The 15,166-nt window shown below is 44.1% G+C and overlaps 1 protein-coding gene across 1 annotated transcript in view; it reads right to left on the minus strand.

The window, feature by feature from the left end:
* The window catches only part of AFF3 (AF4/FMR2 family member 3), a 316,384-nt gene extending 304,498 nt beyond the window's left edge, over window positions 1-11,886 (minus strand). The window contains exon 1 of the mRNA XM_042810250.1: window positions 11,834-11,886. Coding sequence (XP_042666184.1) covers window positions 11,834-11,886 — 53 coding nt within the window. The remainder of the gene's footprint in view (window positions 1-11,833) is intronic.
* Window positions 11,887-15,166: the final 3,280 nt, after the last annotated feature.

Genomic DNA, 15,166 nt, shown 5'->3' on the forward strand with positions numbered 1-15,166 from the left:
TGCAAGAAGTATGTTTAATTAGTTCCCACTGGTGCCACGTGTATTCTGATGATGCCCTGAATAATACCCAATAGTTATTACTGTTTCAGTAAGCTCAGCCCTAAGGAGTTACCTTCAACACCAGTCCACAGAGGCTGTCCTATGATATTTTGCAGGTTGCAGCATTGTGTACACAGAGGTGCCATTTATTTATGTAATTTGATAGAGTAAGGGATGGCTCACATGCTCTCATTGCCTTTGATCTCATATGACCTCAAGCTCCAATCTTCCCACAGATAACTCCACGGCACTGAGATACACAATACCACACCGGGAAATCCTGAAGAAACCACGGCAGGGAGGTTGGAACTAGATAACCTTTAAGGTCCCTTCCAACTCAAATCAAAGCTGTAACTTTTACCTGTTTGGATTACTGCAGCCCTGAACTACAGTGAGTAACTGACTGTCACTTAACAAACCCATCTACTGGGAGCTTTGCTAAGGACCATTTTGCTGCTGCTATGTGAATGTCAACTTGCACGCTTGGACTTCATAACAGAGGACCAGCTCTAGCTGGAACGCTGCAGCAAACAGCATTTCCTAGGCAGGATACTCTGACTATGCCCCTTTTTCTTTACAGCTCTTCACCAGCTCCAACACGACCTCATGACCAAGGACCTACAATTAGGAAACATTATTACAAAAATGCATTACAGAAAATCTGTCCCTGTTCTTCAGTTGGCCCATTCAGGCAATTCACTCTCCAAGTTCCCAGCTAACACCTTCAGGCTATCCTTATGGTGTCACTCATGCTTAGGAGAAAAACCTTGTAAACATGCACAAAATCACATCGTTGTTCCTTTTGAGGTTGTTGCTTAGAAAGTCCTGTTTCTTCCCATTATGCCCCCTATCCAGCATCTGGCAGCACTGTCAGGATGGTGGCTTGTTGTGACCACTGTTTGTTTGGCTGATTATAACGCTCCCAATTTTTCTTTCCTGACCAGTTTTGCCTATATTCATAATGGTCTTTTGTCTTCCAATTTGTCTGTAAAGTTTTTGATCCCACAACCAGCTTTTTGCTCTGCACAGCACCAAGCACAGGAAATCATAGAATCATAGAATCATAGAATCATAGAATCATGGAATCATAGAATGGCCTGGGTTGAAAAGGATTATAACGATCATCTAGTTTCAACCCTCCTGCTATGTGCAGGGTCACAATGGTGATGCAGTAACAGCAACAGGCAGAAGGGTAAAATATCACTTACTGCCCTCTCCTGCAGAGCACAGACCATTTCAGTTCCTCAGTGAAATACTGGTTACAAAAGGGATGTGAGCAGTTTCAGTATTGTTTCTGCTGGAGTGAAGATTTAAGCTGTTTGTTTTTTCTTCTGGAAACCTTCAGTGCAGTTTAAATTCAAATTATCCATACTCCGCTATTAACCACAACTTTTTATTATTTTACCATCTTCCTTTTATCCTTCTTCTCTTTAACACAAGTGATAATTTATATATATATATATATTTAGCTATAGGTTACTTTGCTGTGAGTGTGTCAGAGAACTCATTTTTCTAGTTCCTTTGACAAACCTGACATCTTGCAGCTGTTACACATCTTGTTTCAATTACATCTCCAGATAAAAAGAATTCTTAAAGCCCTAGGGCTACAGATGGCTTCCTGGTGAGGGGTTAATTCCAACTTTGGTTTAAAGCCTTTTTGGTGGTCACTATTCTTCAGCAGTTCTCTTCAGCCTTCTCTTATGCCCTTCCCTCCCCACTTCCAATCTGGCTGTCTCTCACAGTCTAACCCCCACTCCTCCCGGGTCATTGGGATAAGAAGATTCGGAGCACCAGCATCCATTCCTGCCTGTTCCCGCCCAGAGATGCCTGGAAGAGAGTGAGCTATCTGCCGCTTGAACCTTATCTCCACACATCATACAGGCAGCTTACAGCAGGGCACAGCTGAAAGAGCACAAATCAGCACAGTGACAACTCAGACCACCGCTAATCCCTCATAAATTCTGGGCTGCCCCACAGACTTGGGAAGCTCTTGACAACTGGTGATGCTCTCAGCATCTGGCAAACCACTTGTGTCTAATTGGGTACCCTGAGATATTTATACTGTGCTTAATGGTTACAGAAGAGATTGATCACCCTATTCTTGGTATCTATCCAAAAAGGGTATATAAAATCCTTTGATCTTGCTAAGGCAGCAAAACATGTCTAACCATCAGTTATGTAAAGGTGGTTGTTATTAATTTGAATACTGCACAGAGACGAAAGAACAGAAGTACCATATAATGAGATATATTAAGACTACAAAAGAATTAAGTGAAGCCGTTATGTTATGAATCATGATTTTATTGTTTAGCAGTCAGCTCTTGATGTAATTCAGATAATAATGAATGGGCTAATTCCTTCCACCTTTATTCAAGCAAAACTTCCATTGACTTCAAAGAGAAAGTTGTCCAAGTCAGGACTACAAATTGCAGCATCTATCCCATTATTTGTAAATGCTTTTTGGAATAGAAAGTGTTTCTTTATAATGGGCTATCGCCAATAACAGTAACATTTACATAATAGAAATCTCCTACCTAAGTGTCTTTCGTGTTCAAAAAAGACTTTTAATTCCTATTGCAAACTGCCATATTAAAAGTTCCTCTGCAAACCCTAATGTTTATTAAGGCATAGGAATGTATGGAATTTCACAGTTCCATTTTGATCATCTTTCCTTCTGCTCAACACTTTTCATTTCATTTTACCGTACTTTTCATTTTTTTTCCCCCTCAGGAGAACATGTTATTTATTGATTATTAGCAGAGAGATGATTTATCATTGCAAATATTTCTCTTTTTCATAGAAAACAAGGTGCCAAAATGGAAAAATGTGCTAAGCCTTGTTACATTTTAACAGATGCCAGAAGCACTTGAGGAAACAAATGAATAAACACTCATGTATCACCCTTTCTCTCACTCTACAGTTCTATGTGTAAGTTAACATCCAACATAACATGTCAGATTGGTACCATTAAGTAATTCTTAAAATAGAAGCTCAAACCTTGAAAAATGTGCTTAAGTGTAATATTTTGTTTTGATCAGGGCAGGACTTCTCAGGTTTTTGAAAAGGTCTCTCTTTCTCCCATTATAAAGTATGCACCTCCATCTGGAACTTATTTTGATACTGTTGCTTCAGAAAAGCACACGGAACAATGGATGGGCATTACTTGACTGTTTTAAATTGAAATTAATTAATTATGAAACAGCTGCAATAGTCTAAATTACTAATTTCCCCTTTCAGTGAGAATGAATTTACAGGCATTGGCAAAGCATTCAAAAATAAAGGCAGAGACTAGAAAGTCTGTAAGAAGGGAAGTTATGTAGAATTGTCTATGATCTGTATTTCAAGAAAGTAAATAATTAATAGCTATGAGGAAGCATATTAGAGATTGCTCTTTCTATTATACAGTCATATCGAGCAGTAAAATAATGCTTTAAATCTCAACAACAAACGTAGCACAGGACTTGGTATAGTTTACCTTCCCAGATAATCATTTTTTCAGCTGAAAACAGCAATTTTTTTCACATTACAACCAGGCTGTGAGTTGAAAGAAGCTCCTCAGTCATTTAGTCAAGACAGATGAGCAATGAGTGTTAGAAAAGCTACTAAGGCATCAAAAGATCTACAGTCAAGGCCATTAAAGACTAGCTAATCTGCTCTAGTTCTAATTCTCCTCTAATGGGTTTCCTTAAATGTGCTTTATATCAGCTGTAATTAGTTCAAGATACTGCTACTTCTAAGAACAACAAAAAAAAGGTTGCATTTCTACCACCACAGTGTGTAATCATGTTCACACAGCCATGCACCCGGGCGAGGAGGTTCTTGAAGAGTGTTGTAAAAGACACCTTGCTTGGATCTACAAAAGCCAACGTGCATCTGCAGAAACTGCATTTTTTTATACTTTCCTTTCAAGGGGTTATCTCATTGCCGTTTCACCTCAGATGCTGCAGAATCAACTGAAGTAAACAGGTAGAAATACATTAACACACACATATTGGAAATACGTACACTTTTCCTTCCAATGCTATGATACTGGAATATCATAATCGGATACTGGAATTTCATAATCAGAAATAGTCAAGAAAAAATGTAAACTCCCGTGGCCCTTTTGGAGCTATCTATGCAGTGAAAAGGGGTAGAGAACTATAAGCTAGCTGCAAACATGTTGCTATATCCAAACACGCAAGGCAATGTGGTAATACTAATTCAGATCAGTTGGGATCATGGTGGCTTTCTTGCAGGGTGCCTAAATAAATGGAATAGCACACAATCTCCTTTTGTACTAAGAAATTCCTGTCAGCCTTCAAATCTAACCACAAACAAAGCACATTGTAACATTAATTTACTCTTTAAACTGGTGACATTTAGCTAACTCAAGGTCATCATCCTGGAGAAAATGTTATACTCTCCTTGCCAAACAAAAATGAAAAAAAGCACACTTAGCTTTTATTGTTACTTTGTCCTTTAAAAACAGTTGATGACATGACAGGTTCCCTTGCTGACTGCTTCAGAAACAAAAAAATGTAAAAATGTTTCTTCTATTGGATGCATACCAACAGCATTGTCTTCTCTAAAGCATCTCTGACAACACAATTCATTCATTTGTTCTGGATCGAGCTTCAAGCATCTACTGCACTTGCTGTGCTAAGACAGAACACAGATACATTGAAATTATGTCATTCCCTCCCATAATCCACAGACCCAAGAGCTGAACCCTTGCGGTCAGTCAGAAGAAGTTGATGACAAAGGAAGAATCTACCTTCTCTCGCTGCACTGCTAGCAGGTAGGCACTATCCAGCAATAGCAGAACAAAATTCAAACCCACGTTGAGGAGGATTAGGATATCTGCCAATGCCCATGCCTCAGAACAGCCTCTCCAAAACCTTCACAGAGGCCAAAGCAAGTTTAGAAACAGGGAGATGGATGGTAGGAGGGCATGGCTGATAAGACTTCTAAATCAGATGCCTACAAATACATACTTCACCAATGTTTCTCCCTCCTGTCCCACTCATCTGTCATACATGCAGTAAGAATTGATCACCCCTCAAAGCAATCAAAACATACGCAGTGTAAGAGGATACTGCCTGCGTCCTCTATTTGTCCAGTCTTGCCATTCAGCCAAATGAGGCTGAGCCACAAAGGACCCTTTCTTTGGTCCCAAAGATGTGAAAACAACCACAAGGAAAGACTGGGTTACATTAAGAAGTTGTGTGGCTTTGTCAAATACAACCCTCTTGTTTTCAGTTTTAACTACTTGCAGTTGTGGGTCATCTTTATTGAGAAACAAAGCACGGCAACAAAAAGCTTCTTAGCAGAGATTTCTGGTCTCCCCTGCACAATTTTAAGTGTTTCCTGACTGCTGAGGCCACCGCTGCTGCATTGGAACTAATTTATTTAAGAAAAAACGAACGTAAAGGATCTCTGAGGATAAGTTTAAATTGCATTCCAACTGTCACATTTCCCAAGATACACCATATCCTGGCACTTGGTACGTGCGTGCAGGTTAACATCTTCCTAAGAGAATAAAATGCAGTCAACTTAAGTCACTAACACATACTTTTTGTTTGTTTAAGGTACTGGAAAAGCTGAGATACCAAGCTGTAAGAGAGGAACACAAGTAGCTCTTTCATGCATTTTTACCTCTGCAAAGACATAGAAAATGTTTAGCACAGAATGTTAATAGGTGCCATTGTGTTCATTTAACCGCTGTTACACTTCATTCACTCTTTCTCCTAAGTATGAATTCACTGCTACCCACAAATTATTTGGAAATTATATAGGTTATTACCTGAGTATTCAACTACAAGTGTCCATTTTGGCTCTCCTAAGACCTTAGGCAGCGGCAGCAAGAGCAATCAGTGTCCTAACATTGATTTTAGCAGACAGAAGATCAGTTAGTGGCCCCACTGGTAATGTTGCAAACACTCTTCCATATATGGCTGATTTGCTCACTTTTTTCAGATGTTTAATGGAACAGTGCTTTTCAGCCACCCAACGGTATTTGCAGAGCATTCGCTTTCTGAATAAACATGCAGCTTCCACTAGAAAACAGCAGAAAGTTTTGAAAGCCAGTGCAAGATGATCATCAGATAAACCACCCCAAACACACAGCAAAGTGGGAATCGACTCCTGACCCCACGGTCCCTTTGGGTTGGATTCCCAGCAGGAACACCTGGGCAGGAAGGTGGCATAGCAATAAAGTCAGCAAGGCTGGGATGGGCCCCTGTGGGCTCCCCAGCAGACGGCAGCCATGAAGGCAGCCTTGGGCATGGCAATTCCCACAAAGCAGCAGGGCAGAGCTGCCGCAGGGACGATCTTGTTCCAAACAAAGGAAGCTGACAGCTTTCCTTGCCTCTACTTTCAGTTTTTCACAAAGCAACTTGTAGTTTTCAGCTGGAATTAGCCTTACAGCTAACCAGCCCATGCACAAAGACATTGTCTCTGGGGCTCTTGGAAATTACAATTTTTTTGATATCTCATTTTGTGAGGATGTCACTTCCAAGTTATTATTTGTTCATTGTTAGGTGAGATACGTACCACCTCAGACAGAATTTAACCTCCCTGTTTCCTAGCTGTAGTTAATGTAATTTTTTCTTCATTTCTATTGATTTTCTTTTATAACTGCTATTGTTAATAAAGTTATAACCAGTCTTTCAGATATCTCTGAACATATGTTGTGAATAATTGCTGGAATTCTTTTTATCCATGCTTTGTTGTTTCATAGTCATAAATATGACTAGGGAATGGATTAATTCATTACATGAGGTTAAAAACCTTGCAATTAAGCAGTTGCTTTTTAATGATGGTGTTACAGAGATGAGTATGATGTTGCTCCTAATATATGGATGACAGGAAAGATGTGCCCATAACCTGTATTGCTTCTGTGTCTTTTTTTTCCCCTTCATAGCTCATATATCTCCTCCACTAGTTTTAAAAAACCTGGTATTTTCCTCAGAATTTTCACACTGAATGTGAAATGTGGTGGTGGTGATGGGTTGATGGTTGGACTGGGTGATCTAAGTGGTCATTCCAACCATAATGATTCTGTGATTCTAAATGCTGCACGCACTTCACATCTTCTCTGGAATTGCCTTCCAATAATGTCAGGAGGTTTCTGCCTCAGCTTTTCATGGACAACACATCAAACACAAATCTACAAGTCCATCAGGAAAGACCAAGAAGCTGTTAGCTTCATGCTTCAAATATGGGCACCTGTGGGCTTGAGTGTTCATGGTCCTCAATGGAGAGATGCTAAAGCAGATTCACTGTAGCACTGATGTATCCACATCTCATTGATCAGGGAAGAAAAAAAAAAAAAAAAAAAAGCATTAAGAAAAAATAATCCTAAAACAAGGTTACTGAGCATACTGTAAATCAGAGATAATAAGCCAGATCCTCATCTGATGCAAAACATCAAAGCTTCTGGACTCAGTGGAGCTCTATGGGCTTATATCAGATGAGGATGTGGTACGTCACATCTAGCAACTGAGAGCTCACATGGTCCTACAGGCATATTTTTAAGATTATACAGCTGATGCTTATAAGTACTATGGCCATGAAAAAGCTTGCTGTTATTATTTATACTTATTATGTTTAGCACATACAATTTATTCAGTGCTGTACTGAAAAAAATAAAAAAGTAAAAAAAATCAAACAATAAAAGCAATTCCTGACCCAAAGGGCTTACAGCCTGAAAAACAGGCATCAGGAGTAAGGAACATGCTGTGAAAACAAGAGAAGGGAACAGCCAATAGTTATTACGCTTGTTATTGTCTGCTCATGATGTACAATCATCACAGGAAGAGCAAATTTTTAGCTGGGATCTTGGCGAGGGGAAGGTGGTAACCATCAGTTGACCCTGGGAGGAAAGCAGAACAGAAAGCACCACAGAGATGGAGACAATAAGGGGACAAATGAGATTTCAGGGTTACAGGTAGAAAGGGGCCAAGAGGTAAAAGAAATAAGGGACAAAGTCCAGGACATAGCTAGAATAGAGCTGTAAAAGAGATGGGACGTAAAAGCAGGCACGTAAGTATTTTTTTGTGAGAGGGAGGTATCATGGCTGTGTGTGTCTGTACATGGGCGGCCTCTTACCCCACTGTGACAACGACTTGAGTGACAGCTTCACCTCAAAAAGAAATCACTGCTTACTGTGATCCAAAAACAAACATCTGGATATTCTGCTTTGGCTGAAGAAGCATTTGTAGAACTTGCTTTCTAGAACTGTCTCTATTAGACACCGCAAAACACAAAATAAAAGTCTTGATTTAGACAAATACAAAATGTAGCGACTAAAAGCTAGACAACCCGGGATCAAGAAATTACAAAAGGTTCATTTATAAGAGCGCTGGATGTCTGGCCACTTTTTGTTAATAGCAACTTCCAAACAAAACTCTCATTGACTTCAAATGGAGCAGGAACAGACCCAAAGATAGCAAATGAGCCAGTAACTCGATACGTGGTCTGTACGACACACCGGGCCACCTTACGTTGTGGCATTTGATATTGATTGCAGCTTGGAAGCTCTACAGCTATACCTTTTTTTTTTTTTTTTTTTTTTTTTAAACACAACTACTCAACCTCTACAGAACTGATGCTCGCTCAGAATATCTAGAATTACCAGTGCCAAAAATACACTGATTACGTATGTGGCTTCTTCTACCTAAACATTGTTAATGGCTAACATATCACGCTTAGAATTAGCTTCTTGTTTGACACGACACAGTCAGGAGTTAAATAAATCTGCAAATTGTTTTTAATGAATGGGAAAAACTTCATTCTATGCATCTGTCTGACACAGGCGTTGAGGAAGGGGACACATCACCCATGGGCCATCACCAGGGCTGGCCGTGCACTGAGCCCAAGCACACAGCTAAGGGCCTGGCTGAATTTTGGTGTAGGGTTGTTAAATAAAGCAAATAACAATGCGAATGCCTACAATACTGAACCACTCCTCATGTCCTTTGGTCTCCTCATTCGCAGCTTTCCAGCACATGCGATATGTTTTACTGCTAGTGGAGATTTTCCATCTCTTGTCTGGTGTAAACGAACACAAAATTATGACATTGGACAATACCCATCCTCCAGTCTGGACAAATCAGACTACGCATATTGGATGCAAATAAAAAGAGACAAACAGGAGGCGTGTGGGTCTGTGTGTTTGGGACAGACACATTACTCAGAGGTCACGAAGCCCCAAGTGATGTTGGTTTGACCACCTCAAAAAAATAAAGAAAGAGCTTACCACATGGAAATGGGTTTTGTTTATGCCACAGATTTGTGTGTTCTGATGAATTTTCTATTTGAGATGGTACTCATCCATCACTATTTGAATTACTGCAGTTTACTGGGAAGCGGAAGTGTTAATGGCACAAATAAAACCCAGGGAAAGTGCTCCTTAGCAGAGAAGAGCTTACAGTATTCTCCCATTTCACTTCACTGGTTAAAGGCTGTCTTACAGCCCTGACACAACACATTATTACATTTTCGATGTTACGGCAGAGTAAAAGACATAGCACGTATTAATTGGAGAGCGAATTCATTAACGGCATAAAAGTAACAATCAATGAGAATTGATCGGCGTGCTTCTGTTCATCTGGAAACCCTTTCCACACCCTTTTGATTTTCCAAGAATATACAGAATAATAATAATAATAATAATAATAATAATAATAATAATAAAAACACTTGAGAAGACCGCGTTAATATTTAATTACTGTACACTTAAGCAAAACGTTCACCAAATACTGCAAAAAGTGGATTTTCAGTCATCAGTTAAGCGCACAGATTGTCATTATAGCTACATTCCAAAGAATAAAGGACAACATTCATTCTTGCTGCAGAGAAAATTAAGTCTCTTAAGTGCCTCTCTTTGCTGCAGAGCACTTGCTTGTTATCTTTGTGCTACATTTTATTTTCCTTTTTGGTCACACGGCACCCACTCAGGTGCAGCTGCTCCTTGACACCATCTCTCTAAGTTTTCACTGCCTTTTGTTGGTTTCTCTTTCAATTCAATTGGTGCCACTTTCAAAGTGACTGTTTGGAAACATGTGCCAAAACAACTGCTTTGTGGCAGACCCTCCCTGTCTGTGATCTTGGATGTTCCAACCCAAGGCCACGGAGCACAAGCCTACAAATCCCGGGTTGAAGCCCCTGACCTCCTTGCTCAGTATCTGGGGGCCCACCCTCTGTTACAGGGGTGAGAGCTCAGGAAGGAGCGTGGGCCTGCTGCTGCGCAGCGGCTTTTAACTGCGATCTGAAGCCCTTCTGCTGAACCCAGCTTCTGAACAGCAACAACAGAAGGAAAGCAAACAGATAAAAAAATCTATTAAAGCACAGGATCACTCCTAACACCAATACTGACATTTCTGAGCGTGTCCCTTAGCTGGGAGATGGTTGATGTCTCTTTGGGCTCACACCTGATTTTTGTGGCTACCATGGTCATTTCCGAGTGCTCCCACAACATCCAAAAAACATACTCAAGGGGTCATAGAGGAGTAGACCCAAAGCCCTGGCTCTCCAGAGTCACACTGCTGGCTTTTCAAATTCAGTACTCACTTCAACAGCTAGCTCAGGGAATGGATGGTGAACGTCCTCATGCTTTGGCTGGGAAAAAGCAAATCGTTCCAAAGTTCATCTTCATTCAACAAGAAAGGGAAAAGCATTTGAATGCATACAGGTATTATTTCCTCTGCTCTCATTTAGTAGAAACCCCACATAACTTAATTGTTAAACTGTGCATATGGACCGAAAGCTTAAAATCAGATCTGTGACAAACACTGTGCGTGGCATATAAACCGAACATTGGTATTTATAACTGAAATGAGGACATAACCTTAACTCGTGTCGCAGGCAGAAAGGCTGTAATTAAAAACTTTTATGGGGCAGTAACTAATTTTGCATGATAGGCGCTCTTTTCAAGTTCCCACCGCAATATAAAGTTTTATGGGCCGCCCGCTATCAGCGCACAGCGGCGTTACTCAGCCCCAGCGGCTCTCCCACTCCCGAGGGCTTTGGCAGGGAGCAGCTCCACGCTGGGGTCTGTGACACCTGCCCCGCGGGGACAACACGCCCGCCGACACATGGGGATCCCGCAACGCGTGGCAATACATCACAACACGAATAAGAGAAACGCGCGGCCGTGATTTGGGGCAGAACTCCGCACCTCTACCCCCCCCACTTTCCCCCCCCCCCCCCCCCAAACCCCTTTCCCTCACAGCGCGCACCCCGCCGGCACCCGGCAGCTGCTCCGGCAGTTGCAGGGGGGGGGGAACAGTGGGGGGTAGGCAGCGCTTCCCACCTCTGCCGCTAATGACATTTCTAGAAATGGGCTCCCCCCTCCCGCAGACGGGGGGGCGCGGGGGAGGTCAAGGGCACGCGGTGCAGGGGGCCAGGGAGGCAGGGAGCGGAGCACTGAGAGCAGCCAAGCTGGGGGAAAGGGGAGTGCGGGAGGGACAGGGGTGTCTGCGGACTAGGAATGATTTGGGGGTGCAGCCGACGGGGAGGGGGCACCCTCCTGGAGGGGAGCGAGCGGCAGGGGGTCCCCCGGGGTGCTGCACCCCTCCTGCTGAAGCCCCTCCGGTGTTGCCTTGCCCCCCCCCCCCCCCCCCCACCGAGACGATGCACCCTAGTGGTGCAGCACCCCGCGTTTATCGCTGCCCTCCCGCTAAACGCACCGCCGCCCCCAAATAATCTCAGCCCCCGATGGCTGCACACCTCCGGTGAGCGCGCACCCCTCGCTCTCGTTCCATTCCCCTCCGCCCATCCCGTGTTCCCCCAGCCCGTACCCGCCGCTTACCACAGCGAGTCCAGGTCCCACTCCTGGAGCAGAGCTAAGTCGAAGCTGTCCATGGTGAGCTCAGCTCAGCTCAGCTCAGCTCAGCTCAGCTCAGCGCCGCTGCGCCGCAGCCGCCCGGCGTCCGGGACGCATCCCGACTGCACGGCGGGCGGGGACACCCCCCTCCTCGCCACCTGCCCCCGCTTTCCAAACAGAAAAGAACAAATTAAATAATAATAATAATTAAATAATAGTATTTATATTGAAAAAAAAAAAAAAAAAAAAAAAAAAAAAGATCGTGACACCGCTCGTTTGGAAGCGGCGCGGCTCGGCTCGGCTCGGCTCGGCCGCCGTGCTCCGCTCCCGCCCCGCTCCGCTCCCCCCCGCACCTCCTTCCTCCCTCCCTCCCTTCTGCGCGCCGAGAGCGCGGCCGAGGCGGCGCCCGCCCCGCGCACGCTGCGCCCGCGCAGAGTCCGCGCAGCGCCCGCCCGGCGCGGGGGGGCGGGCCCAGGCTCGGCACTTGGTGACAACTTGCACTCGGGGCACGGTCGGGTTTTTTGGGGTTCTCACGCGTGCCCTCGTGGTGTGCCGTGGGTTGCACCTGTGCGAAGCGCAGCACCTACGGGTTGCGTCTACGTACAGTCCGCGCAAATGTGCGCGGTGGGTCGAGACCCGCGTTATGCACGAGTCCTTTAAACGCGGTGATGGGTGGTTGGGCATAGAGGTGCCGGTGGAGGGGGCGATGCGTTTCGAACGCTTCCCTTATCATCGGGCTTTTTGGTTGCCGGAGAAGTGCCGTGTCATCGCAGAAGAGAGAAACAATGTGCAGACGCGCTCCGAGGGAAAGGCTCGAAACCGGCACGGCTCTCCGAAAGCCCTCAGAACCCTGAGCCGCTCCTGAGCTGCCTCGATGCCTTCGCACAGCCAGGGCGCTGCTGCCTCCTACTGCCGGCACTGCCCGGCCCCGCTCCTGGCACGCGGCACGGGGAGGGCTGCGGCATCGGGGCAGCCGCCTGGCAGAGATGAGAAGGGAAAAAGCGGGGCAACGTCTATAGAGCCGCCTAGAAACAGCCTTTGCTGTCGGCTGGGGGAGGGCTTAGAGGGGCTGACGAAATCCCCCGTGCAATATTTAAAAAGGCTGCTCTGAAAGTAATGCCTCCTGTTTGATTCTTTCGGCCCACGGTGACACAGGCAGATGTTGGTGGGATGGCAGTAGAGGTTGAACGTTCCCGCCAGCATCCCGTTGTATGTTGTTGCCGTGCGACAGATGGCAGCAGAGGGGCGGTCTGACACAATGGTGTCTGACATGGAAGTGCGGATGGAGCAAAGGTGTGTCACTGAGTTCCTCCATCCGGAAAACAATGGGACCCATTGAGATTCATCAGTTCTGAACAGTTAATGAAATCAAACAAGGAAAAGTTGAACTGCGTGGGTAACATTTTTCTAGCGACAACACTGTTGTAACAGCTACGAAACAGCAGGTCACCTCCAGTGGTGCAGACACTTACAAGCATAGCTTGTAAGCTCTTATTCAACACTGGTGAAAATGCATGGCTAATGGTAGTGGCTATGTTGAAAAAGAAAGCTTTGTTCCTGAGAATTTGCGCTATCGAACAGTGCTGTCGTACACTTTGTTTCTGTTGTAGTCTCCATTGAAATAAATAGGAGGCATTATTTTTGGAGCGACCTACACACTTATGTGTGAAGAAGCAAGGGCAGCCTACTGACATTGACCTTAAGCATGTCCCACCCTGTAACACCCTGGACATTCTAAGTGACATTTTCTAGCCCATGTTGCAGCATGAGTCCTTCCACAGAGCCCCAGCATGCATACTGATCTGTGGCTAAGCTGAAATCCCCCTTAAAGGGGAATCGAAAGTGGGAGGTTTGGGCTGCCATTGTGAACCAAATCAATAGAGGGAGACCCCTCTGCATCAGTGGTGGAGTTGGTCCTGAGTCCTGTGATGACATTTTACAGACCCAACAGAGACTTGGAGGGACATTCTGTGAGCTAAATTCATCCTCCAAACCAAGATCAATACGAAAAGGAGACAAACAGCATCAGCAGCACTGAGTGAGTTAATTTTCAGACAGCAATACATAACAGTAGTGACATAGGCAGCATGTTTTATGTTTTTAATATGTTTTAATACATGAGGTTTTTTATTTTTGTTTTGTTTTTTTGCACATCTTGCATGTATATTGTTATTGTTGTGTTCTTTTCTTTCCCATCATGGCCATGTTTCTCTTCTCAGGCAGAACACAGTACATCAACACTAACTGCATTGAAATTAATATCATCTGAAGATCATTTTTCAGCCGCCCAGAGCTGATTGGGTTGGGTTGGGTTGGAAGGGACCATCCAATCCAGCCTTTAGCACCTCCACAGATGGGGCACCCACAGCTTCTTGGGGCAGCCTGTGCCAGAGCGTAACTACCCTCTAAATAAAGGATTTCTTCCTAACATCTAACCCAAACCTCCCCTCTTTTAGTCTGAAACCATCATCTCTATCTGCAGGACTTGGCAGTGTGATATTCAGCTCGTGCAGGGAGCAAGGCCTGCTTCCTCAGGAATGCATGGTACTGTATAAATAAAAATAAGCTATGTGCTATCTAACACTGCTCATTGTGCATATATTTTTAATGAATCATGTAGACATTACTTGGCCCCTCGTTGTGCTCTTTCCTATGTTAACAACTCTTCATTAAGAAAAAGCAAGCAACTGTGCCCAGTCGAGCTGACTTTCTATGAAGAGCTGAAGGCCTGAGAACTATATGTAATTCAAACCCATTACATAAAGAATGCATGTTACAAGAAAGCTGAACATCATCTTAAAAGTTGACATTTCCCTCTTCTCAGATGTTCTGTCTTGAGTGTGGCATAGCAACTGCCTGAGGAAGAGCAGAGATAATTGTAATGCAACATAAAATAAGGGGGAGGTGAGAAATACTACATTTTTCACATCCTATGTGAAAAATATCCCCATAGTATCTGTTCAGCGTAACCTGCCTGTATAATATTTACCCAGTGCGAAATGAATTCCCAAAGAACTCTCAAGACCTTGGCTGAATGCTTTCACAGACCAGCGAAGGAGTTCTGGAGGTACCGTAAGATACAGAATGATTTACATGTATTTACCAGCATAGGAAATTCCTCAGTATGGCAGAATCACAGAATGGCTTGGAATGGAAGGCACCTTGAAGCCCATTCAGTCCCAACCCCTGAGAGATGAAAAGCCAGGAAGCATTACTTAGCCTTGCTCCTGCAGCTCATCGATGTGCTGAGTGAGGCTCCATGGGGCAAGAGCTCGTAAAGCAGAGTGGGTGTTGCAGAATCGGTCCCTTGGAGCTTTA

The sequence above is a fragment of the Centrocercus urophasianus genome, unplaced genomic scaffold (assembly GCF_019232065.1).
Source record: "Centrocercus urophasianus isolate 14NV4802_14NV808 unplaced genomic scaffold, USGS_Curo_1.0 seq_12, whole genome shotgun sequence".
In the NCBI taxonomy this organism is placed as follows: Eukaryota; Metazoa; Chordata; class Aves; order Galliformes; family Phasianidae; genus Centrocercus; species Centrocercus urophasianus.